The sequence below is a fragment of the Oreochromis niloticus genome, linkage group LG11 (assembly GCF_001858045.2).
Source record: "Oreochromis niloticus isolate F11D_XX linkage group LG11, O_niloticus_UMD_NMBU, whole genome shotgun sequence".
Taxonomy (NCBI): Eukaryota; Metazoa; Chordata; class Actinopteri; order Cichliformes; family Cichlidae; genus Oreochromis; species Oreochromis niloticus.
Genome location: NC_031976.2, coordinates 11219317 through 11245646, shown reverse-complemented (window position 1 = coordinate 11245646; position 26330 = coordinate 11219317). Strand labels below are relative to the sequence as shown.

Sequence of the window (26330 nt, the reverse complement as noted above, 5' to 3'; positions counted from 1 at the left end):
TACAGGCATTCAGTTTAGTTTAATCTGAAGAGAGTTCAAAGATAAGATATTAAAAAGAAAAAAGGAAGAAATTAAAAGCAGAAGCAATGTTGACTTATAAAACGCCCAAGCAGAAAAGGCAGGAACATTCCCAAATGAGCAGTGTCCAAAATATCACAATATAATATGTACAACACAAAAAGAAGACAAATACACAGACAATCACTCTTAGCAACGTGGAAATCAGTATTTACATAACAATAAATAACCAATAAATAAAATAACATTGAAACACATTAGCTGATAGATGAAATAAGCCAGGAGTTGTTCATATATATCAGGCTGATCATTTATGCTCCATATACTACAGACAGTGGTAATGCATACATAGTTTCTAATAGATGCACACCAAGTCTTTTTGTGTAGAAATCTCAATCTTTTATCTTTTCTAATCCAAATCTTGCCTCTGATAAATTTACATTCAAGCCTGCTCCAAGCATGAATTAAATCTGAAAAGTTGACTGGATACGTAAAGGAGTTTTTCTCAAAGAAAACAGCGCTGAAGGCAGGATTAGTTAACATGATGTTTTGTTTTTTAAAAAAAAGGTAGCAGCTGTAAGCTAGCTCTGAATTCTCTATAAGTACAAAAGGGAAGCCAGAATGCCACCATGTGGTCAGCACATAACATCTTCACCAGGGTCTAAGACAAACGACAACTTCCGAGAGGACAGAATATAAAAAGACAAGTAAACATCTGCAAAGACACAACGCAGCCAGTTTCGCTGACGGGGGTAGGGTGGTGGTGGGGGAACACTGAGATAGTCATCAGATTCATCATTTATCTGAATAACATTTATTACATTTCATCACATTACATACAGGTAAGGATATGCAAAATTGTTTATGGTTGTAAATAGAAATAATAATATGTCACCCCCATGTGAGCTGAAGCTAATCTTTCCATCTTAAAAGCAGCAGTGGAACAGCATCATTCAACCAGGGTCGACAATTCATTTGTTCCTATTTCTATGTACCCCTTATCTCTGGATATGGATTTCTTCTTCTTTATATATACATATACATATATGTATATACTTGTGTGTTAATGGATGACAGCTCAAAAGTGAGCATTTATATCCCATAAATAATTAGTGTAAATAAGACAGTTTCATCTGCACAACTAAGTGGCTAACTGTAGAAGTGTCAGAATCAGCACACAGGTGCTGTAAACTTAAAGTCTCACCTGTGCAACGTCAACAACGTGTAAATAATATGAGGACAAAACTGACATGATAGAGTACGTTATCATCAGCTTTATATCTGTACAGGTAAGCAACAAAAAATAAGAATACACTCAAATATAAATAGACATTTCTGTTATCGTGTGTATTCCTGTCTCAGTATAGCAGTTTCTAATTGCTTTTTACCAGCTCAGATGCATTAAATGCAACTTTTTCACTTTTCAGGCTTCGATTTTAATGGAAGCAGGTCTACTCAGCGCCACAATAAAGAGAAGGAATACAAAGCTCTGTCTGACACCAGAAACTGTTGTATTTGGTGTTGTGATAATGGTCATCCGGTGTATGACCAGTGATCACCTTTTAGTAACAGAATGGTCCTCTCTTAACAAAAAAATGCCTGTCTCGTATTTTATATACAACTCAGATCATGGCTTAAATAAACTCATCCCACCCGATCATCCACTTATCTAAATCTTCCTCAAAGTAAGTCTTTCATGTTTTAGCACGATCAGCCTAGAAACCAAGCAAGGCCCTAGCTCACCTGAACCTCTTTGACTCCCCCTCCTTTAATCTCTTTTAGCTCGTCCTTTCCTCTTTCTCCTCCCAGAGTTCTCCTGGGGTTTCTCCTCTTTGCTCCCCATCAGCATTGCTCCGTTGGCAGCTTTGCTGAGGCCGTTGAGGGTGCCATTAGAAACAGCCTTCCCGGCTTTAGAGGAAGAGGACACGTCGCGCCGTGCGGGTTGCTGGCGGCGGTAGGTTTGATAGTAGAAGTTGCCAAACAGGACGATGAAGGTGATGGCGTAGCAGATGAGGGAGTAGTGCATCCAGTGGGGGAAGTCGCAGTTGACATAGAGAGACAAGGCCGTGTGACCGATGGTGACATGGAACTGAATCTGAGCCACGAAGAGAGAATAAGAGTTATGCTTTTGCACCGTATTATGTTTTCACTGTTCTTTCATAGCAAGAAGAATGATTTTCAGTCAGATTATCCCTCCAATCAATGTATTTCATTGGAAATCAACCACCCTGGAAATCAACCTACCATCTGGATAATTGTCAGATACTTCTTCCACCACAGGTACTTTTGGATCTTAGGTCCACAGGAGGCAAGGCCGTAATACAGGTACATCAGGACATGGATCATCGCATTCATATGTGCACCAAAGAAAGCTGCAAGTAGAAGAAACAATAAGTTTTTCATTTTGTTCTGCTTACTATAGTTAAAAAAAAATCTCAAACTGAGTTGCCTTGAACTCCTGTTGTCTGTATCCAATAAAAAGACAATAGTTGAGGGGGTGGGAGATACAAGCAAGTGTAGATCCAGGGGCCCCATGAATCCAGATTAAACTATCCAAGCTACATATGACGATACTATGCTTGTGGGATTCAGTGAAATTTGTCATCTAACTTCCTCGTCAGCTTTCAGACTCAGTTTACTCTCAGTCACAATCATCTACTTGCAAATATACATATAGCTGCACCTGTATTTACTAATTAACAAGTGAAAGCATGTTATCATGCTAAGTACATACTGTGAACATGATAAACATTGCACCCAATGTAAACTTTAGTGATTAAGTGCTGTTACTATCAACATGTTGCCTTGTTGGCATTAGCACTTAGCTCAAAGTGCTCCTGTGCCTGTGGTATACCTTTACAGAGTTGCTAGCATGGCTGTTAATATGCAGATGCACATTATAAAAAATAAGCTCAACAAACAACAATAATGAATACATTTACAAGTAGTGAATAAAAGGTTTATAGACAGGTAGCGCCACATGTTTGGTTTAGCAGATTCTTCCTGACGCATCCACCAAGGGATTTGTGTCTCTTCCCAGCCCTGACCCAGTATAAACCACAAAACTACAGAGCCAGTGAAGGCTTTATCAACAGCAATGCTGTTAAATTCAGCTTATAGCTGATGTCTGCTGTGTTATGAGCTACTCACACTGTCCTCCTGCCACCCACTTGATGCCAATCCACCAGAGCGTGAACATGGAGCAATGATGGTAGACGTGCAGGAAGGTGACCTGGTTGAATTTTTTCCTCAGGATGAAAAACACAGTGTCCAGATACTCAATGCCCTTGGAGATGAAATACCACCACAGAGCTCCTGCCACCTGACTCCCACAGAAATAAAGAAGGAGAAGAAAAAGAAAACACTAACTTCAGATTGTTAACATATGGACATATATGATCAAGAGCTACATGTGCGTGAACTCTGATTTTGGAAATCTTAACCTCAGGCCGACCCGAGACCGACTCACTTGTGGTTTCTGTTTCAAACTACGTCATGGAGCAACGGGAAAGAAGGTGAAACTGAACACCAATCAACTCCAGCTTGCACTTTTTTCTGATAACAGGCCCATGCTCTAAATGTATGGACGCCGCTCGTGTTTCTAAAAGCTCTCTGAGTGACATGTCCCTGGCAGGCTGACTGTAATTTTCTGAACCATGCGTACAGTGGAGAATTATTAACAGGTAGGGATCTGGTTCCAAGGAAACTAATTATTGTAGACACATGAGTCTTAAGATAGTAAGTTCCATAAACAGCTGAGCTAAACAGAGTTTATCTATGCAAGTGTGTGTGTGTGTGTGTGCACGCTCTGAACACTCACCCTGACTTCATTGGGATCATCTGAATAATCCACCGATTGACAAATGTAACTGTATCTGGCTGCTCGCGTTGCCATAAACAGCTGAAAAAACAAGAGTGTCCATTGAGTCACTGCTATAAAGCATACAGTGATAATGGCAGAGAAAAGAAGAGATGGAGTGCAGACAAGAGCATGAGTACACTGTAATTAGGTTAGTCTAAACCCAGAGGACAAAACGGCTGCTGTAACGTATCAACTCAAGAGCACAGTTAACGCTGGAATAAGAGGACATGGGATTTAATTCACTGACTGCAGTTATTGGACGCGTGCAGGTAAACATCAAAACAATGTGACAATCTACCTCTTTAAAGATGAAGAAGTTGAGGAAGACCATGCTGAAGTTGTAGACAATGAGGGTTTTGCGGAGCTGGAAGGGCTCTCTGTTCTTCATGTATTTGGGCCCAAGCCAGAGAAAGAGGAGGTAGGAGGTGCTGATGGCGAGCGTGGGTAAGGGGTTGTCCATCAGGGGCCATTTCTCCACACGCTTGTCTGAGACAAAGATGTTTTCATAGAGTTACATAAATATTCGTAATATTCGCATTGCACTGACGCAGCGTGGGTTCAGTTTATTTTAAGAGGAGTGCACATGCTGAGTAGTAGTGCAGATAACAGATAATATCCTGCAGGTGGATGCCCAGTGGTCAGTTTGATGGTGATACTTTAACAGAGCATCCAGGTATAGCCTGGGTTGATAAAGGGTACAGAGCCTGCTACAGGGTGTAGCAACACTGCGGTATGTTGGGGTTCATATATAGCTACTATATGTCATAAAGTATTGAGTCATTTGTTAACAAATTGCCAGTGATGCACTATTCTTTTAGTAACTCCCTCTATAATGACTCACAGCAGCAAGAACCCTGCAGAGTGATACATAATATCTACAACTGGACACACAGGCAAGTAAATGTGCATTTACTCACTTATAAATACAACTTCTCTGATCTCAAAATATCTCAAACAGATGCTCTCAGGCACGCCGGATGTTTGAGCGTATTACCTGCAATAGTGAGGGTCCATTTGTAGAACTCTATGGTGTCATTGATTAAATGTGTGATGATCTCCATGGCTGGGGTAGTTAACCTGAAATAAAACAGACAAGCATTTAATAAACAGAGCTAAATTCACTTAGGTCGAGTGGTGTCATTATGTAGAAGAGCAATAACAGGGAAAAGACATCTTAATAACGGCAATAATTTTATTTTAACACCACTCCTCAGAAAAGTAATCAAATAAATAGATCAATAGGCCAACGGGAGGTCAGTTATATGATAGGAGTTTGGTGCTCCATGAGGCCTTGATAGTTGGGCAATAGGCTCATTGCGCACAAAAGCTGGGAACACAGGCTGGTAGAGCGCATGTGTCAGCAGAATTTTGGTTTGAACACGACCAACAGACAACCTGGTGACTCTTCTAACAGAAGATGGCCTACATACTTTTACAATGAAACGTCCCATCTCCTGTAAAGAGAGCCGGGATGAATTACACTGACTGTGGATTGCACATTCAGACGCAGGGTGTGATTTAACGCTCCTAAAAAGGTGCACCCCCCCTCCTCCTCTTTCTCTCTCCGGCCCGGAGCGGATCAAGCGATGCTGCAGCATCTGCCATATTCCTGCACGCGCTCTACACAAAAACCGATCAGAGAATAAGACAATATTTGTTATTTAAATGGAAATTAAGAATCGTATTTAATACGCATATCTCTAAACGATAAAAGCTTTATTGCATGCGTTTTAAAAAGCCCACTCTGTGTCACGGGTTTGCTTTCTGCGGCATGCAATCCCGGCCTTCAACCACGGGCTGCACGAGCAGTCTTATTGTCACCCCGATCTCTCAAAAACTCACAGCTGATTTTATCTATGCGCCACTAAAACAACGCTTTCCACAAAACACATGTTCTCACACTCAACGTCTGCATGCATCGCACAGTAGGCCACAATAGCGACATTTGTCTCGCCTTCACCTCCGCGCGGATGAGGATGCTCGTTTCCTTACCGTGTCGGTGCTTTAAAAGAAAATCCCTCTATTTTTACATTCAGTGCAAGGTCACGCGATGCGCGTTAATCCGACCTCCAATCTCCTGATAGACTTTTATATGGCCTGATGAATTGTTTCGCTATTTGGAGAGAAACAGACGGGCCGCTGAATGAACGGCAATGGCACGAAATTCTCGTTAAGGGACCATACTAGCCTCCACTGCGCGTCTGCTTCTATGAATACCAACAACACGAGCGTAAATCCAAACAGTTAGTATGTTGTACTTCCGGTTATATTTCAAAAATAATAAGACTTTGTTCCCAACTGCACAATTTATCTTACATGACCCTATTACAGCTCAGATTTTTTATTTATTTGTATAGGTATAAATATTTTTGTGTATCTCATATTTCTATTGCATTTTTTATTATGTTTTTAGATTTTATTATTATTATCATTATTATTATAATAATTATCATTATTATTATTATTATTATACTTTTATATGTGGATTTTTTTGTTTGCCATCTATTGTGGGCAGCAAAGGAAGAATTTAATTGTAAAAATAATAATAATACTACTAATAATAATTATTATTATTATTATTACTATTATTATCATTATTATTATTATCATATTGTCCATATGATTGTCTATATGATTTGGTTTGGTTTGTTGTTTTTCTCTTTTTCTTTTCTTTTTTTCCTTTTTAATAGCGCACTTTGGGCTTTTATTGGAAAGGACTTTCCCTTTATTTCCGGTTAGGTTTACAGTCTCCTTCGTGCAGCTTGACTCAACCCAGCTCCTTTGCTGCCACTTGTCGGTGGATGAGGGAAGGATGCTTTGCACATGCGCACAAATTGAGACGGATGCAGCAACAAGCGCTTCACCAGCTTTAGTCAAGTCAGCCGGACACAAGCAGGGTCAGACAGGAAGACTGGTACCCTTCGCAGAGATCTCATTGGAATACGCTCATTGAAAGTGTTGCATCATAGTGCATTAAAGAGTTTTATAAACGCCATTAATGATACAAATTAGGAAATATGATTGCAGTTTAGGGCGCTGTTCATTACGAGAACATTCATATAGAAAAATTCTGACACTAATAAAAATATTATTGCTAATTTACGTTTATGAACTGTCTATCTCCATGAGATAGTCCACATACTCTAAGTGATGTCGGTAAAACCAGTGTCGTCGACTGATCAGGACACGCGGGCGAGGGTTTTATTCTGAAATGTGCGACCTGACTCCTGTATCTCACTCTGTGTGACTTGACGCTACTTGCCGCCGCAGTTGCACCGGCTTCTCTCCTGTCCTAGCGGGACGATTTACTTGAATTCATCCATTACAGGCCCATCTGCCTGTCGTCGCCGTGACGCGGGGATCGCAGGGTGTTTTGCGCAGTCTTTACGCGAAGCTGATATGCGGAGGAAAGCTGGGATGTGTTCCCTGGACTCACTGCATTGATGTTCGTGAGCTTCTGTCATCACAGGCCTCATTCTCCCATTACTGGAGCTAGTTCCTCATAATAATGGTGCGGTGAAAAGGGCGTTTTGTTCCACGATAAGGTCAACAGACTGGCATATAAAATGAAGATTTGGAGCACGGAGCATGTTTTCAGGTTGGTCAACACACCGAGCCGACCTGTCATTGTCTTTAACTGAATGTAACCCGGTGCTTTAAACGGTGAAGCTCATGGCTCCATATCTCCAGTCAGTCTGCTCTATGTTAAGTCATGATGGTAAGTCTTTATATGGGCTTGACACCAGGAGGCATGCCACTGATGATGTTTCAAGGATGATCACTCACCACACCTGTCCAAGCCAGAGTGTGTCTATGAGAAACCAACAATGGAAGATTTTTGATGGCTGCTGTTGTAACCACATTTAAACGTTATCTTGTACTGGTCTGTGTGCAGTTACCCTTGGGAGACGGTGATCAAGGCTGCTATGAGGAAGTACCCCAACCCCATGAACCCTAATGTGATCGGGGTGGACGTGTTGGACCGCAGTCTGGACACAGAGGGCCGGCTTCACAGCCACAGACTCCTCAGCACAGAGTGGGGCCTACCGGCTATCGTCAGAGCGGTCAGTCATCAGCAGATACAGACATATATGGTCCTCAAGGTCTTGCAGGGGTTCTGTTAAAGTGTTTCAAAGAAAATGACAGCACGACAGTTCATTCACCTGAAGTGACTACAAACAGTAATTAGGCTGTTGCCAGCACAGGTTTGATTGCTGGTGTGATTTAGTGTGTCTGTGCTGTATATTTCTGTCTGTAGATACTGGGAACCAACCAGACACAGACCTATGTGAAGGAACATTCCATAGTTGATCCAGAGGAGAAAAAGATGGAGTTGTGCTCAACAAATGTAAGTTAATACGGAGGCTTGCAGCTTGATAACTGCTTTTAAACAAAGTGTGGCACAGACTTTGTCACCATCTACCCTTTTATTTTCCAGATCACTCTAACTAACCTCATATCTGTGGATGAGAGGCTTCTTTACAGACCACACCCAGACAATCCTGAGGTGTAAGTGGTCTAACTTTTATTTTATTTGTGTGTGTTTAGAATGAATACCATCAGTCCATTTTTAAAGGGCTAAGAGATAGGAGCCAGAATCAGTGTGACACTATTTTTTTTGCAGAAACAAGATGTTACAGTAATGTTTTTTCCATTTGATGATGTCTCTGCCATCGGCTGCGCTTTCTCTGCTCAGGACTGTCCTGACCCAGGAAGCCATCATTACAGTGAAGGGAGTCAGTTTGAGCAGCTACCTGGAAGCCATGATGGCCAGGAGTATGTCAGCTAACGCCAGGAAGGTAACACATAATATGTTTGTCTTTTTATTTGTCTTTTGCCCCCTGATTTGATGATGAATGCAGATTCAAATAATACAGTCTTTGCATGTCTTCTAAGTGGGCCTCTGCTTTCTCTGCTAGTTTCTTTACCACTCTGGCAGAAACACAGTCAGTGGTTTACAATCCCACCTTGATGCTTACTGGCCAGTGTCCGGGCATTGCCTTGGCCTTGTTTTTAACCTTTCTTTCTTTCTCTCTGTGAATCTGTAGGGTTGGGATGCTATTGAGTGGATTATTCAGAACTCTGAAAGAGAAAATGTACCTCTCTGTGACATTTACTAACGCTGGTAACTCTTCTTTTTGCCTTTCTTTGCAACTTTCTCCTTCATTCTTACCTCTCAAAATCCCAAAAGTTGTAAGTGCACAGAAGCCATAAAATTCTTAGCTTCTTTGTTTGAATTTACAGGTGTTGAAGTGTACAGTGGCAACTATTTTCCCTGGCTACACCTCATAAACAACTGGCGATCCTCAGCATTTCCAGCATTTCTCTGGCCGGTGGTGGTCTGAGAGGTTTTTTGTTGTTTTTTTTTTCTGGCTTTCCATCTGAAACAGCACAGAAAGAACAAACAAACAGTAACATTTTTGCCAAAGCTGAATGATTATTAAAACATATTAGAGTAGATTTTAAGAGATAAGGGGGCCAACTGTGGTAGGAGTAACTCATTGCTCACTGACTACTCATTAACCCATTAGCTGTTTAAAGAAGTGTTAGCAAAACAGAGAGCTGCATCAGCTTTACTGAAGGACTGCCTGAAAACACTGTTTGAAATATTATATTACAGTTGACTTTCACACCATGTCATATTATTTTTTAAAACTCTAGAGAGGAAGGATGCAAAAGGCCATGACGTGGTGCAATGTTAGTAATATGCAACCAACCTCATGATTTTATTTGAACTAATGTAGATTTTGTGTGGTGTCACACAACAGAGACTATAGTAGGAGTTTAAATTGGAACGTTTTTATTGGTGCTTATTACTTGTTACAACGGGGCACTGACTGTAGATCATGTCCGCATGATAGTAGTAAAAAAAAACGCAAGAATGTGGGAGTGGGAAGAAAAATATTTAGATAGACAATATCAGTTCTTTGACTTACTATCACAAAAACAAGATGGGAATGTATCATTAACATTGCCTTCTTTCTGTACTCTCAAAGCATCAATACACCGGCTTCTTTTTGATGTAGCATGGGCAGCACATTTGCAAATAGGTTACTGAGGAAGAGGAGGATCGTGCAGGTTATACAAACACACACAGGCTAAACCATTTATAATGGCCTTAAGATGATGCCTGTGTATTATTGCTTTGAGGGCAGTGCAATGCCTTTGCCAGTCACACCTGTCATGCTTCCACATGCTGAACTACTCCATAACCTGTATACCCTGAGGAGCAGGGCAGTACTGTATGTGACATTCTGCATTGGGAGAAGCACAACGTGCTAAATCAGCTTTCTGAGTAAAATTAAAAAATTTACATATTTGTATAAATATTATTTATTTAACAACAATGTGTGATAAAACGTGAATTATTTCATGTGTGTGTGGGTGTGCGTTCATGTCATGGGGGAAAAACGTTACATTTTCTTTTTTCTTTTGTTTATTTGTAACTTGAAACAGTTGTCTTTCTGCGATGATTAAAAAAAAGTGTTTGAAAAATTGCTGAAGTCATTTAGACTTTCACATCACAGCCACAGTGTCATTTTATAGCATGACTCTCTCTACACAAGGCTGACACTTCCTGAATTCTTTGGTTTGTGTCAGTAACACTCACATTTGAAAAGAAGCAAAAGTTCTGAGGCAAACCTCTCAGTAACTGTTGCACCATGACCACAGTGAACATACCAAGTTTTTAAAACTGCAGTGTAGTTCATCATTTGTCCAATTGGGGGCGCACAGATACCTATGGTGCGGCCTCTGTTCACCTCCAGCAAGAAACCTAGAAAATCTTTAAAAATTGTCCTCATGCAAGCTCATTGTATACGCCGTTCAATAAATAAAGGAAACTTCTTTTTTTTTTTAATTACACAAAGTCAGTTAAACTTAAGGGATATCAGTCTATCGAGTTAGAGAGCATGAATTGTGAATTCATTTTGCTTGCTTTGGTAAAAATGAAAGTTACAACAAGGTTCACCAATTAGGGGAAAAATTACAAGACAACCCCCTAAGAGGGAATGGTTTTTCAGGTGGTGGCCACAGACTATTGCTCTCTCCTTTTCCCTCCTACCTGATTTCTCTCTAACCATGCTTTTTGCTTGCATCCTTATCACTACTGGTAACATGAGGCAGTACCTGCAGCCCATTCAGGCTCCACAGGTAGACCAGGTCTTCCAAAATGGGCCACTACACAGGAAGAGAGGGAGGCCAGCCCAGCAGCACCAGTTATCTGTTCCTTTGTGCAAGAGTATGAGGTGCCAGTGTTGGACCTGGCAATTCCGGTGTTACTAAGAGAATGCACACTAAGCTGCATGGTACTGGTCTGAGAACCCCAGTCCCACTAAACGAAGTCAGGACATCATGCCAAGTCTGCTACTTCCCATTTTGGTCAGAAACATGCAGACGAATAGCCAGCTGGAAGTCATTTTGTAGGACTCTAGCAGCACTTATCCTTGCACAAAATAACAGTCCTGCCTAGCTCTCCTCAGATCTTCACACTCTGGAAACCGTTCTCAGACACACACTAAATTTTCTTGCAACAGCACATACACACACACACAAACAGTACCACCCTGGAGGAGCTGGACTACCTGTCCAACCTCCTGCTACCAGAAGTGATGGGGAAACTAGCAAGAAGCTCCCTTATTTTGCAGTTGTTTCCACTCCAGAGCACTTGTCACTTTCATTTGCACCAAGGAAAGTGAACTGGTTCACAATGGATTCTGCTTCCTAACTGGACAGATTGATTCCTTGAAGTTTAACTGTGTGTTATACCATGATGATCAAGTGCTCTATTCATTTTTTCATAGAAAGGTGTAGTGACTACTCAGAAATGACACCAGCTTTAAGGGCTTTTTTGCCCCCCTTTTATTAATTCAACAGAACATAAACAGAATGCATTGCATAGCATGTACATCATCCTTCACTGTCTGATCAGTGAAAAAAAACAAAAAAAAGCGAGTCTGGGTCAGACTGCACTTTTATATTTCCTTCAAACCCAAGTGCGCAAGCTGAGCCGCCTGCCAAAAATCTCATTAAGTAAACACAATCAGCTCGATGTCATGCGGGATATCTCAAACAGTTAACTTTGGTGTGAGAGTCTCAGAGCTTAACCCTTCTGTAAATGAGACACTTGATGTTTAAAATGATAATAAAAAAAACAACAGCATTAGGATCTGAAAGCATTGCAAACAAGGCACGAGCTGTACCTATACGGCTTCAAGTTTCATGATAAAGGCACACGCCACTGTTACACTGACTTTGATAACAATCTTTGGTAATACTGCACTCACGTGCTGCGGCTGTATCGCCTGCAACAGGAAAAAAAAAAAAAAAAATCAAATCCATATAAAAGTGAAAAAAGAAAACAACATAGAAAAGACTACGACAGTGAGTCAACGTGTCAAAGGAATCATCACCCAGTCTAAACGGTTATTTACGACTCGTGCTTACATTCATTTCCTCTTAGGTACCGCTGCAACCTAACATTTACTTTTCTTCATCCCAGTTCCAAAAATGAATATTAGTACAGACTGCATCTGAACACCAAGCACACTGCACCTCCCCATATGAGCAATAAGAAATACAAATTTAAAGAAATCGCTCTTCTTCCTTTGAATAGAACATTTACTGAAACCACTGAAATACAAGATTAAAATAAAAAAAATCCAAAAAAGGTGCTCAGATCTAAAGTTCAAAAGGTGCTTTTACTTTGCAAGTGTAATTTCAGAAAACACATTAAACTAAGATTGAACTCCAGCAGTTAAGTATTCCCTTCATTTCCTTCGCATGTAGCCCGATTTCCTCGACATCACTACTGCTCTTCGTCACGTCCACTAGCTTTCCACAGTTAACCCACTCTGATGGGTCCTCAGTGCTCGCTCAAAAGAAACCTGATTGCATAACTGTCCCGCTGCCTCAGCACTCTCCAGTCTCTTCTAAAATACATCCAAGAATCGTGATATTAAAGAAAACAATATGTACAGCAGTATGTACAGTCCGATCATCGGGATTCGGGGCGTCCGTGTGTGGGAGAGATCAGAATTTGAAAAGATTGATAAAGTCTTGAGGGGAGAGGGACATGGTGCAGCTTTCTGGGTTGTTGGCTGTGCAGGGGTGGTTTATGTCCTGAAATAAAAAAAGAAAAAGAAACATTGCATGAATTTGTAATGCCTTTTTTCCCCCCTCTGCTTTAAAAACAGGAACATTTTAGTTTCACATCTACACTGATCAAGTGCAAAATGAAAGAGAATGAAGCGTAGTACCTTCCAGAAAAGGATGTGGCAGTGTGTGCAGAAGTGCAGGGTGTCGCTGTATTGCTCTCTGTGAGGATAGCAGCGGCTCAGCTTAAAGTACATTTTTTTCCACTCCAGGTGACCTTTATCTGACACCATCAGCCGCTTCCGGATCTAAAATATAAGACAGACTTTTTAAAACATGTTACTCAAAAAAGAAAGAAAAAAATACTTTAGACTTTTATTTTATTTATATACTAACTAGTCACACTCAGAGGGAGATTTTTAGAAACCTTAATAGATAGTTTTGTCATGAGGGGAGTCGTCTATCCTGTAAAGCTTCACTGTAACCCACTTTAGCCTATAGGTGAGAATCCCTCACTCACTTATCAAATGCATGCCTTTTGAGCATGGTGCTGGGTTATTGCCTCCCATTTTCCAGGCTAGCTTTATCACAGATGCCATAAAGGCCATCTGAACATTTCATGTACGCAAGTGTTTGCATTCCCTTAAATTTCTACATGCCTGTCTGTCTGTGAAGTGGTACTGGCAGAGTTTCTTCCACAGCAGCCGGTCCTCTGTGAGGGTCCCCAGCTCCGGACACACTTGGCCCAGGCTGACCAGGTCTCTGCCGTCAGAGAGACGGTGCATGATGTTCAGCTGCAGACTGACAGGCAGGTCAGTCAGAGTCATGCCTGTATTTGTGGGCTGAAAAAGAGATGAGAGAAAAGAAGAAAATCTATGATATAATAAAGATTTGCACTTCAGAGCCCCCTCTGGAGTTCTGCATTGTAGGCAGATGCTTACCCTATTGATCTGGATGTTGTCCAGCTGTTGCTGCCACTGCAGGATGTTCTCCATTCGGTGTACCCAGATGTTGATGTTCCCCACCAGCACAGACTTGCCCATGTCCTGAACGAGCCCACACAGCGAGACATATAGGGTCTGCAGCAGCTCTTTGATGGGGCGGACGTTCTGCTGGTCATCGAGGACTGTGGAGAGTTGGTCAACAGCCAAGATTAATGACCACAATGATATAATGACGTTTCAAGCCAAGTAGACAGCGACTCCTCAAAAAAACAAGTTAAATAAAAATGATTAAAAAACCTCTATTAAACTAAATATTTGGGTGTGATGGAACGGACCCGCAGAACTTCAAATATTTGGCAAAACAGTTTCATAACGCTACCTAAACAACCTGAATCTCTGTTTAGCAGAAGGAACATTTAGTTTACACTGTGACTTGCATTCGGGTCTGGTGACTGTCAGTGTTTTTCAGCGTGCCACTAAAGCACTGAACTCGATCCCCGGCCTTCTTCAGACATCATAAAGTCTCATTTCATCATATATTGAAAGCTTCAGCTTTGCTATACCTGCATTATTTCTGTTTAGACTTTTGAGAAAGTAAGATGAGAAGAGGCTACGACGCTATATACACGAGCTGAGCAAAAACTGAGTAGACTGAGGGGCAAATATTTAAGAAAATCACAGGGAAACAAAACGACATGACACACAAAAAGACTGAAATGAAGAGGCAGGGCGTCGGAGCTCACCTTTCTGTACCACTCTTTCCAGAATATTCATGTAGTTCTTCTGCGCCACTCCGCTGAGTGAGGGGAGCTGGGACTTGGCAATAAGCTCCAGGAGCTGGAGGAATGGGGAGGTGGGGGAAAAAAAAGAAACAACATAAATTTCATCCTGTCTGCAAGTGAGACGCTCTGTTCCACTGCCGTGTTTCTTAATGTTTGTTATGCTGCATTCTTACAAAGCACTTGGTTCTAACAATAATTGCTGCCTAGAACAACTTTGGAGACATTCCATGTGGTCATTTCTCTCAAGCGAAGCTGTGAACGTCTAACAGCATTCTAGGGCTTTTTTAGGGGAAGAAGATACTCGGAAAGGTGTTGGATAAGAGCCCAGGCTGTCAACAAGGTCAGCCGCCCCATGCCAGCACAAACAAGCTTTTAATCGTTTGAGTCCTGGTTTTCCTGTCATGTGAATTAGCCGAATCATTTGACAGAGTGTGCGTGACTATGTAAGCGCGTTGTGTGTGTGTGTGTGTGTGTGTATGTATGTCTGTTGCCGTTGGCCAGCGGACAAACAGCGGGTTCCAACAGGGTGGCATGTCTGGCATGCAGCAGATGCTGTGACATCACGGAGAAACTCTGGCTCATTTTGACCACGTCGTGACCTTTGTTTTTATATCAGCGTGCTGGTAAACTGCGGGGTACTTTGATACCGAAAAATAAGAACCAGCCATCTTAATAATGCTTCATTTTTAACCAAATTACCTTTTTTGACCCTTTTTATCCTCACGCTCCCTGTCAGCTTTGCCATTTTTAAGCTTCTTCACTGTCTTTTTCCCCCCCTCTTCCCAGCTCCATTCCTAAAACCTAATCCCGTGCCCTTCTTCTTTTAGCAGCTCATCAAGTGTTCCTCTCTTTGTAGAGCAGCCGGGCAGAACAATGTGCGTTTCCGTATCTACTTTTAGCTCCTGCAGTTCACTAAACTGCGCTTTATACTTTGGCGTGCGGCTCACACTTTTTCCACAAACACACCGACAGAATTAGACGCGCCGCATCCTTTTGTTATTATGTGCCATCTCTGCATTAACGCTCATTTTAAAGTTGCACATGGCTCGTCCTTGAAATAACCTACGTTCACTGGCTGTGAGATGAAAAAAAGAAGAAAAAAAACAAAACAAAACAAAAAAAACAAATGGAGGACCACTTGTCTCGTCATGGAAGAATCTGATCTGTGTAACTGAGACAGAGTTTAATGAACCCGCAAATGCCATCAGACACAACCAGTGAAGAGCAGTGACCTAGGACACTGTGTCCAGACCAGGCGCTAGTGTTTCACAGCCATATTGTTCTTTGGGCTTACCACACTACACTGCACTCGTTAACTGAAACCTGCACTAAAAGGTCAATCCCAAACTCCAACAGAGATGTTAACAAACGGCCAAATATCTGCGGAAAATCTAACTCCTAACACTTATCTGGATTACCAGATTATTTTGTATTCCGATAAGATTAGAGCCCAATCTCCATTTATGGGTTCGACACTGTATAAAATACGATCCCCTGAAACCTCACTGTTCTGCCAAGAGAAATTTTGCTTGTGTCCTCCTGAAGAAGGCTACAACTCATTTAAAAGCTTCCTTATATAAGAACGACACACAGAATAGGGAGGGGGAAAAACAAAGAAAGAAATGTGACATTGGACCACTGGATGAGTGAGGAGAACACATAAGGAGGGTGTTTAACCTGGCAGAGGCCAATGTATCTGTGTTTGTGTTTGCAGAGGGGTCTGAATCATCTGACTACCAACGGGTTTGGTTTCATAAAGCAACTGTCAGGTGGTCGCACCTCACTGCACAGCTGTCACCCTCCTCACGCATACACACTCCCCCACCTTCACCTCACATGTGAGCACATGTGGGAGAGCTGGTTCAGTGAGGAAGAAGCTCCAAATTCAACTAGATGATGATGATGGCACGCGAGCATCACTTTTTTGTTCGTCTTTGTCAGGAATACCCACCAAGCTGAATCTGTTCTAAGTCTGTGCATGTGTGGATGACTTTCATTAAAGAGTTTCCCGTGTGTGGCCTTCCAGGTTTTCTGTTCGTATCCCACAATGCTACTGACACCAATATCTCCCAATTGGTCATTTAAGCTCACTACACGATCCATCTGTTCCTCGCTTAATCCTATGGGATACCAACATGCTTTGGCAATCATATTCCAAAACAAAAAAAGCCACACTGTGTCCCTACTTCAAACACACACTCCCTGGGTCCCTATCATCAGCACTGAGAGACTCTTGTCTGCAGAGCATTGATAAGAAGCAGGCAGAGGCCTACACACCCTCTTAACCTTAAGCTTTTCTGTCCCACTGACAAACAGATCTCCCATTAACAACCACGGAGAAAGACAAACAGAAAGAGACGGCACAAACTAAGAAGAAAGGAAAGAAACGAGAACTCACTCTGACAACGTAATTAAATCTCCTCGTGTCCTTGATGGCGCTGCAGAAATCTAAGCGGTTGAAGGCCTCTCCCAGTGTACAATATCCGTGGCGCTGGGAGAATTTAATTATTAGGGTATTAGATTGCAATCCTCAGCAGGAGTATAGAGTTTTCTCAGCATGTTTACATTAGCAATGACGATATGAAAAGTTGATGTGAAGCAGAATGAGTCAGTTTGTTACCTCCTTGGTGCTTCCTTTATGAACATAAATCCATTTTTCCCTGTGGAAATCTGTGAGAAAGCAAAGTGTTTACGTTAGTGGCCTGCCCTCATTAAGCGGCTTATAAGCACCGTGACAAATGTATACAGCACAAATAAGTTTTCAGAGCTGCCTTTTGAAATGGAGTTTATGAAATGCAGGAAAATGACTAAACAACAGTGTCATTAGGAGGTGCTCCACCAATGCCTTCCATTCCAGCTTTCTCCTGTTTGTATTACCTACTCGAACTTAAGTTTGATGCATTGCTACGTGATTTATGACTCCCACGCATTAAAACGGGCTAAATATTTTGCTTCCTTTTTTTTTTTTGTACGGACTCACATGGGACTTTTGTGTTGTTGTTCATTAGGTCTTTTTTTCCTCTTCTTGGCAGCCATGTCATAGCTGAAAGAAAGCAGCAGGTTCTCCTTGTTAAAACTCTCCTCCTCCTCGGCCTCTTTGCAGAAGCTGCAAAAACACAAGGACACATTTATTTATTAATTTATTTTGAGCTGCAATCCACTTTAACCTTTTTCCTTCTACACAAAGAGCAACTCCAGCATCAAAACCAAAGAAAAAACTGTAACTTGGGCCGTGTTGAAATGACTGTAGCTCATCTGGAAAGTTTACAGATCTTTGTTAATCCACTCACTTGTTTAGGGAGGTTATTAATAGCTCGGTGATTAGCCTAGGAAAGTAACATAGCAACCAGAAACACACAAAGACACCGAGGTGAGTGAGAAGGAAACGACACCGAGGTGGAGGCCTACAGTTTTTTTGGTTTTGGTTTTTTATGCGTGTGCGTGTGTCAGCCTGCTACTGTTCATAATGCTGTTTGGACTTTTGAAGAAAGTCCCTCCTCCCTCCATCTCTGTCTAACCAAACAAAAGTGATGGCGCATTTCAATTTCCAAAGCTCCTCACAGACAGCGCCATTTCTTAGCTCTCGGTTAATGACCAACCTCTGCACGGAGACATTGTTGTTTTTGTCGTCGGCTGTTGTCTTTTTCCACCCTTCTTCGGTTTTCACCCAGCTCTGACCCGGCGACCTCCAGTCCTGTCCGAGAAAAGGCATCCTCACTCGATGACGCTAACTTAAACAAAGTCAATAAGTGTGTGAGAAATCTTTGGAAAGCCCTCTGATTTAGCTTATTATGTGACCACCCCCGCTTCTAAGTGCTTTGTTTTGCCCCCTGTGTTTCTAGCCTACTGTTGACATTGCGCAGCTCTTCTTTATATCCTCCAAGTGAGAACCCGGAAACACGCGAGCTCCGCCCACTTTGGAAACTTCCCTGCAACACGTGGCTTTGTTTATCAACTCCAGCGTTGCAAAACCTCTCGGAGAGGCGAGCGGAGGAATCAACACTCCTCATGTCATGGAAAATAATGACAGGGGACACCAAGGAAATGCATTTCAAACATTTTAACACGATAGAGGAAGGCGGTTTTTTAATGTGTACAGACTATTATGTAACTTTGAGAAAGTCCATTTATTCTCACACTTTACTTCATTTTAAAGTAGCTGCTTGGACTTAGTAGATGTTTTGTGTCTCTTTGCAGTCGTTTGATTGACTTGAGTGTGCTCTTTGTGCTTGATTCCTTTTTTGTCTTTTTTACACTGAGACACTGCTACTTTCCTGGCTACTATCACCACTGCTGTTTTTGATTGATTGGGTTAAATATAAAGAAAATAACACTTGGTAAACAGAGAAATGATATACCACACAAATTTACATGCTCAAACGAGATACTTATTTGATCCCACCTTCCTTAATCACTATTCAGTAGTTTACAATCGAGCATATTTTCCAAATATGCTGTGTAAGCCATCCTGCAGCAAACTTCTGACTTTGAGGAAGGCACACTGAAAACCTGCCTGCTCAAACAATAACACTTTTTAATGCCTGATGGATTGATGTTGATAAAACACAGTTGTTGTTCAGGAAGCGGTCTGCTCAGCCTTATCAGTGCTTGCTTTACGACACTGTAAATCTATAAGGGGGTAAATTACACCACAATATCACAGCTAAGTGCCCTGATTCTCGGTCTCACTCTGTATTATAAATAGACTGATTTGTCCTCTAGATTTTTCTAGGGTATTTGGCTACACTGTGGATTGTGAAGGAGTGTGTTGGTGTCTGTATGTGTGTGTGTAATTCAAGGGGGTTTACCAGTGTGTTTCAGCTTTCCCAAAATGGCCCAGATTGATCCGTGAAGACAGGATGAGGGTATTTTGTTGACTTTGGCCCGCGTTACAGAAGATAGCGTTTACAGGTCACTGGGTCGGATCTTATCAGCTTCATTAAACATGTGACATGTTTACACATTAATCTGTGTGTGGCTTTTCGGAATGCACATTAAAAGTTTATGTCTGTGGGTTTACAGCTTTAATCGCTTTTCTCATGCCAGCCTTGAGCTTTCAGTGCAATGACCAAGCAGTTCATTGAAAAAACAAAGATAAAAGTGATTGCTGAAGAAGTGCCATTAAGATCTTGCAACACACACCCTGGTCTGGTCAACCTGTCTTTTAGCTGCGGATATAAGTGTCAGCTTCCTAAAAATTGCTCCAACATAGCAAACACTTCTCAGTAAACTGTGCACGCATGTGTGTACCTCGGTCCATGTGAGTGAGCGCTTACAATGCTGTCGTATATCACGACACGTTATATGATCAGGAAAACCATGTGCCATCACTGGCGCATGGTTTTCCTCGATGAAGCGCCAGCGCTAGCGCTTGTGCTTTGACACATTAGGCCATGCAGATGTGGCTTGTGTGGGTTTTGTGCTGCTGATGGTCACAAACTACCCCGCAGTGCTACAAATGTATTTCCGCTTCTTCTTCCTTTGTTTATTTCTTTGCCTTTTTTTTACCGTGTAGAAAAAAAATCCACCTCAGACTGCGTATTACAACTTCATGGCTCAAGCTTTTGAAACAGATGTTTGTGGTTTTAATCTAACATCCTGATATATGCAGAAGGCCTGTGAACACCCTCTGCTTGATACCGTACAATAGAGCCATACGGGGCATATAATCTGAGCAGCTGCAGAGCTGTTTGTGAAGAAGTAGTTCCCAATACGGGTGACCATGCAGAGTGTGTGAGAAGTGGACCTGAAAAACCTAAAATGTATTACTCTGTGAACTTCAGGCTAATGCACTAATATGCTGTGAGTCCCTGAAGTCTGATTAAGTCTATTTGTAGACTAGGCTGAATGACAGACTGACATGGAAAGTCCCAGCAAGTGCAGTCAGTTAGTGACTGTCCAAGAAGGCAGCTATGACCTAAGACTGTAAAGAGTCTGGGTTTAGTTTACTCATGGAATGACCAAAAATGATGAGAATAATAATATTGAAGCAGATATGTGCTGTGTTTTATGTTAGACCAACCTGTAGTAAGATAAAATAGCTTCATGTAGCCCTACAGAGCCAGCATGTGTGTATGTGATGCATAACTGTATTTTTTTTTAAATTTATATTCATACTTATATTCATATGCTGAAAATATGCTTTCTCTGATATGTATGTCAACTTAGAACTTAGGAAAGGTCGTCAGTGAATGATCTTTTCCACTCTCACCTCTGTCTGTTTTTGTTGTGATGTTGTGACCAGACACGGCATCCGGTCAGCCCCGCTTGAAACGCCAAACACCTTAATCACAAACACACACACACACATATATATATGCACACAGTTACACAAACACATACACCTGTTGCTGCTCCTCTTGGATGGGTTTCATCACTCGGTCAGGTTCTCTGTTGTGAAACCCCCGCTCATGAGTTTCTCTCCAGTCTTTGCTCACATCTGCCAGCTTGCACGGAAACCGACAGGGCCACATGCCTCACGTGGTGTAACATTTGCTCTTCTTGTTTGTTGCTCAAAATAACATCAGATCACCTATAGTTTTTCCAGTCACCCATCTACACCACCTTGTCTCGGCCACTCCACCCACTGTCCCCTGGGCTCCGTTTGCTGGCAGCAAAACCACTGAAACATCTGACCCAGTGACTTTTGGTTTCAAAAAAATGTCCCCTCTGGTCACATTGTGTTTACGCCATACGAAAGGCTGACATTACATTGCAGATGCCACTGATGAATAAAATGATGTAATCTCTTTAACTGCTGCTTAAACTTGCACTGTGCAATCATTCTATAGGAAGCTGTTTGTCCCGCATATCTTCAGATTTTTAGCATACATCTAATTTGTGAACCATAACAAATCGGTGAGTCAGATGGGATTCGTGGCCTCAATTCCCACTGTCACAGGGCCAGCAATGATGTTCTCACTGGGTAAAAGTTCAGCATGTTCTTTATAAAAGGGTAAAGTTTCTTGGTTACATTCTGTATCTCCGTGTGTGTGGAGAACAGGAACCTGTCTGGACATGTTGAGATCCAGTGTGAGAGGGTTCAAACAGACATATGATGAGACATACAGGGCACCGGCTCAGATTGCGATTCACTGTCAACAGACCAAGAACTGCTGAGTTGTACTGTGGGGATGAAGAAAGACCACATGTATAGACTGTGATTTTATTTTCAAGCTGTACAAAAACAGTGGCTAAAACCAGTAAACAACAGTACAAAAACATTAAACCTGAACAGAACAAATTATTTCAGCATTTGATGCAAAAGTATGCTTGGCACCAAGTCCCAAAACAGCGGACCTTCTGGTATGCTTTTATTTTGATTTCAGCACTGCATTAACAATCTCTTGCTCTTTATCGCATTAATTTCACCACCATTTTCATTAAAGTGACTGAAATTGATCCAAAGCTTTGCTGCTCACATCAGCAGGCTCAAACCTGCGAGCTGCACACACAGCTTTGAGTTGCACCAACCGGTACACAGCCCTCTTGATTTAAACATGACAGGTGAAATCTCTGGATTTAGAGCAGGCTGAAAATAGCACTCTCACCCATTGTGAAGCCAGACAGGTTAAGAGCAGGCTATGCAACAAGAGTCGTCTTCTTTTATGCGAGTCAGAGTCAGGCGTTAAACAACAACACAGAAAAGCCATGGAATAAATAGTGCTTAACATTTAAATACTTTAGTTTTAAATTTAAAACATTAAAAAACGAAAATGACATTTGTTATATAAAATATTGAAGTCAAAACAAAACAAAAACACCACTGACTGCCTAATTTATGATTTCGACCATGTCTGTGAGACACACGTGAGAGTCACGGAGCCGTGATCGAACAGTTTATAAGGCAGACTCCCTTTACTTGTCCATGTGTCTGTTTTCGGGTCGTAACACTCAAAAGCGTCCGAGTCTTCAATAACGTCGTGGCCATTGATGTAACGTCCGCCTGTTACATACAGTTTGTTACTGAGAACGGTGGCTGAATGGTGCATCCTCCTCTCCCTTAGGCTGGCACACTTGATGAATCGGTTGGCCTTGGTGTCGTATGCAATCATCCTCCTGGTGTATCCTGTGACACAGAAGATATTATGATATATATATTCATATGCAGTGGTTTGGTAAATAGTGGTGATGAAATTGTAAAGTGATTCATCCAGAATTTTGCTAGAAGATCCCTTTGTTTTGTTGAAGAATACTGTAAAAATCCCATTTTCCTAATGGACCATGTATGAAAGTTCAGTCCAGGCCCCCAGTGAAATGACACAGTTATCATTATCACATGTGCAGTTCATGTTTATTCTATCTTTCTTAGCCCTTTTACCTCCAATGATGTAGATTTTCTCATCCATGACCACAGCGGGAGCAGAAACATTCTTCACTGTTCTGTTCTCCATCTTAGACCACATGTTCCTGGCAATGTGATACACCTACACAGGGGAGAGGAGAAATAAAAGGGGTGAATGAATAGATGTGAATGGATGAAACAGATGACTGCAAAGGTAACAGGTGTAGTAATACCTGTGTCATTCTGACAGGGTTGTGCATGGCATCCTCTCCTCCAAACATGTAGATCCTTTGGTTAGTAGCGGCCACCGCGGGGTGCAGAACAGCCTCAGGCATGGGTGCCATCGACTCCCACAGATTGAACATACTGTTGTACCTGATGAGAGCATTGAGAGATGTGTTTGTTCATGTGTGTCATTCTGTGTATGCAGAGTTTCTTGACTAAGGACGGACCATCTCACCTCTCTACGCTGCCTGTCAGTCGTCTGTCAGGTCCAAGGCCGCCCAGGGCAAAGATGAAGTGGAGGTAGGAGATGCTTTGGTGGGCAAAGCGTGGCTCTAACATAGGCTCTGCTGTCCGCCAGTGGTTGGTCTTAAGGGAAAGGGTGTAGACAGTTCTACTGACTTCGCTGTTCTTCGGATTTGTGGTCAGACCTCCAATGACATAGAGGACACTGTGTAGGGCAACGTAGGAGGCTTTGTAGAGACGAACAGGCAGCTTAGCAAGCCACTGCCACATCTGGCTCCTCTCATCGAACACTATGGCCTCCCTTGAGGTCTGCTCGTTATTCTTCCTCCCTCCTACCACTACCAACATGTCATGATAGCTGTAGCGCCTTGGCGCAACCCAGGGGTGTTTAAAGTCTGCTGCGATGTCTCCACTGCATTTTGTGCTAACAGAGAACATGAGGCGTCTAACAGATTCTATGAGTTCAGTACAGAGGGTGGAGGACTGGATCAGAGGATCATTGGCTATGAACTGGAAGAGGTAGGTGGGGTGGATATATCGAAGGCGAACCTTCTTGAAAAGGTCACTGATGGCGCCTCGCCTGGACAAAGGATCGTGATGGATCCAAGCAACAAGTGTCTCAAAAACCTGCTCCTCTTCTGCACAAAGGGAATCATCCTCCAGGTATCCCATTAGCTCCGGCAAGGACAGCTCACACAGGTCCTCAGATATTGAGACGTCGCAGAAGCTCTTCATGGCTATCTCTTTTGCTTTGTCTCTTAAACTTTTACAGCTCATGATGTCAGAAAGTCTTATCATGCTCAAGCAGTTGTCTGGGCTAAGCTGCTTCTGCAGAAAACTCGAGCAGGCCTCAAAAAGGCGGCCATATTGCAACATGGATGCTGCCTGCATCAGAGGAAGCACGTCATCCATGCTGATGCTGATGAGTCCTGTGTAAACATAGTCGATAATGCTGCTCAGAATGGTGGACGTGATTCCCTTTAGGTCTATTTTGGTCTGCTGTCTCTCCACAAAGTTGCTGCAGAACATGGCTCTGAAGTAAGGGCTGCTGGACACCAGGACGTTTCTGTGACAGGGGATCTCTGTGTTATCTGAACACAGCAGCACATCAGTCAGGATGTTCTCCTGTCTCAGTCTGTTGAGCTGCAGGAGCAGGTTGGAGGACTGCTCTTTGTCTTTGAAATGGTAGACCTCACGTGCTGGTTGATCCATGCTGAGAAAAGAAAGTAGGCTCAGATTATCACGTGCAACTTGTTATTGAAGCCTATGAGCAATGTGATCACTTACTCACTGTGCTTGCTGTGAAGTTAAGTTTATTGGCTATATGCTGTCAGAATACCAGCTTTTTATTGTGTAGTTCAGTTTACCATATTGGGATTCCATTTCTTAGATGAGCTAAGACCTTTCTGCTTTTTTCAATGACTTGATGAACGAATATCCGAATGTATGAATCAATCAAACGAACTGTTTACCTGCAAATACAGATGCTTAGCTTTCCCTAAAATTCTGCTCCAAATGTCTAGTTTTAAAGTTTGCAACCCTTTCAACTCATAACAGAAACATAATCTTTGTTCAGGCAATAGTTGGACCATATTTAGCCTTTTTAACCACACACAGATACTCAATGAGGCCTACAGCATGGCTGTCTCATCATTTTGGAAACTAAGTTGAAATTTCTGATGAAACACCCATGAAATTATTTTTCTTGGTAGGGTGTCTTGGGACAGATGAGGATTTTGTGTTTCGTATTTTTGTGTGACAGTGTTCATGTTTATGTGCTTCAAACTGTTATTTTTAAGTCTTTAAAGTCAGTGAATGTAGCTCTGTCTTTCCAAGTTCATGCATTAGATATTAGTACAAATTGTGCAAACTATTGCACATGGTTAATACTAAATGTCACATACTGTTAAAACTAAGTATGAAATGCTGTACAGCTGTGGCTCAAGAGGCAGTGCAAGTCATCTACCAATTCGGTTCGATCACTGGCTGCTACAGTCTGAAGAAAAGCACTGTATAAGGACCAGTCCATTTATCATTATACATTAACATTTATTTCAGCATATGAAATAAGTATATTTCAGTATATGTAAGGTACTGTTAAGGTTAGACATCACACAGAGCAGATTCAGTCCTCCTTGCAGCCTTACAGGAATACGGCTCTTACCTGTTGCGATTCTTTCAGGATTTCTTGGGGGTCCCACTGTGTTCAAAGTAAATTCTCAGCATCAAATATGATGTCTGAACATTCTCCTTCCCTGTCTTCCTCTTTCTTCTAGCATTAAATCGGTGTGACTGTACGCTCCTCTCTCTTTGTAGAGGTGTGTTGCGCACTGTTTGTTGTTATGGTCTCTTTCCACGAGGCCTGTGTGTACATTCCTCCCCTAAAAATAGAGCTTCTCTTTGGCAGCACTGCTGCAGACACATGTGACATGCTAGAGAGCTGTCTCAGAATCTGTCTGGATTTACCACCAAATCTGTATCGTTCCTTTATTTATTATTCTTTTTCTCTCCCTCTTCTTCTGATATTATGTTATTCCTCTATTTATTAAACCCACATGAGACCTCTCTTTTCTTCTTTATAGCTCGCATTCCTACTCACTCCATCAGCTCTATCTCTGTCTGGCACATGATTGCAGCAGTAAAAGCGGCACTGATACTTGATAACGCTCATTTTTGCTGGCTGCTCATTCTGCCGGCTGGCTCGTGGAACACACAGAGATATAAAAACAGGATTATGTTACAACAGAAGCGGCATAAACAGAGCGATACGAGGAGGTTTCAGCAGGATTCAAGAAAAAAGAACATGGAAAACACTGTGGCCACAGCATTACAAACAGTTCGCCGCAAGTTCAGTGAAAATGTTTCCGATTTATGTAACC

The 26330-nt window shown here is 42.0% G+C and overlaps 4 protein-coding genes across 4 annotated transcripts; 1 reads left to right on the top strand and 3 right to left on the bottom strand.

Moving 5' to 3' along the window:
* Positions 1-6113, bottom strand: elovl4a (ELOVL fatty acid elongase 4a). Its single transcript, XM_003443672.5, has 7 exons — positions 5873-6113; positions 4875-4957; positions 4179-4366; positions 3839-3919; positions 3169-3340; positions 2263-2390; positions 1-2113 (listed from the first exon to the last, which is right to left on the bottom strand). Exons 2-7 carry the CDS (start codon positions 4939-4941, stop codon positions 1787-1789), a joined length of 963 nt encoding a protein of 320 aa, XP_003443720.1. The 5' UTR covers positions 4942-4957; positions 5873-6113; the 3' UTR covers positions 1-1786.
* Positions 6114-7089: 976 nt separating this feature from the next.
* prelid3a (PRELI domain containing 3A) lies at positions 7090-10375 on the top strand. The gene is made up of 7 exons (XM_003443736.5): positions 7090-7478; positions 7776-7944; positions 8139-8228; positions 8319-8389; positions 8577-8679; positions 8929-9005; positions 9125-10375. The coding sequence occupies exons 1-6, from the start codon at positions 7447-7449 to the stop codon at positions 8998-9000; spliced, it is 537 nt and encodes a 178-aa protein (XP_003443784.1). The 5' UTR covers positions 7090-7446; the 3' UTR covers positions 9001-9005; positions 9125-10375.
* A 1336-nt stretch (positions 10376-11711) lies between these two features.
* On the bottom strand, positions 11712-18595 carry fbxo32 (F-box protein 32). The gene is given in 10 exon segments (XM_003443669.5): positions 11712-13000; positions 13138-13281; positions 13633-13815; positions 13915-14099; positions 14661-14754; positions 17098-17190; positions 17320-17369; positions 17680-17716; positions 17718-17805; positions 18299-18595. Coding segments are annotated over 10 exon segments (1077 nt in total). The 5' UTR covers positions 18412-18595; the 3' UTR covers positions 11712-12910.
* A 3253-nt stretch (positions 18596-21848) lies between these two features.
* Positions 21849-25910, bottom strand: LOC100706111 (kelch-like protein 38). The gene is made up of 5 exons (XM_003443735.5): positions 25616-25910; positions 23444-24664; positions 23217-23358; positions 23020-23125; positions 21849-22767 (listed from the first exon to the last, which is right to left on the bottom strand). Exons 2-5 carry the CDS (start codon positions 24661-24663, stop codon positions 22478-22480), a joined length of 1758 nt encoding a protein of 585 aa, XP_003443783.1. The 5' UTR covers position 24664; positions 25616-25910; the 3' UTR covers positions 21849-22477.
* Between the last annotated feature and the right edge of the window lie 420 nt (positions 25911-26330).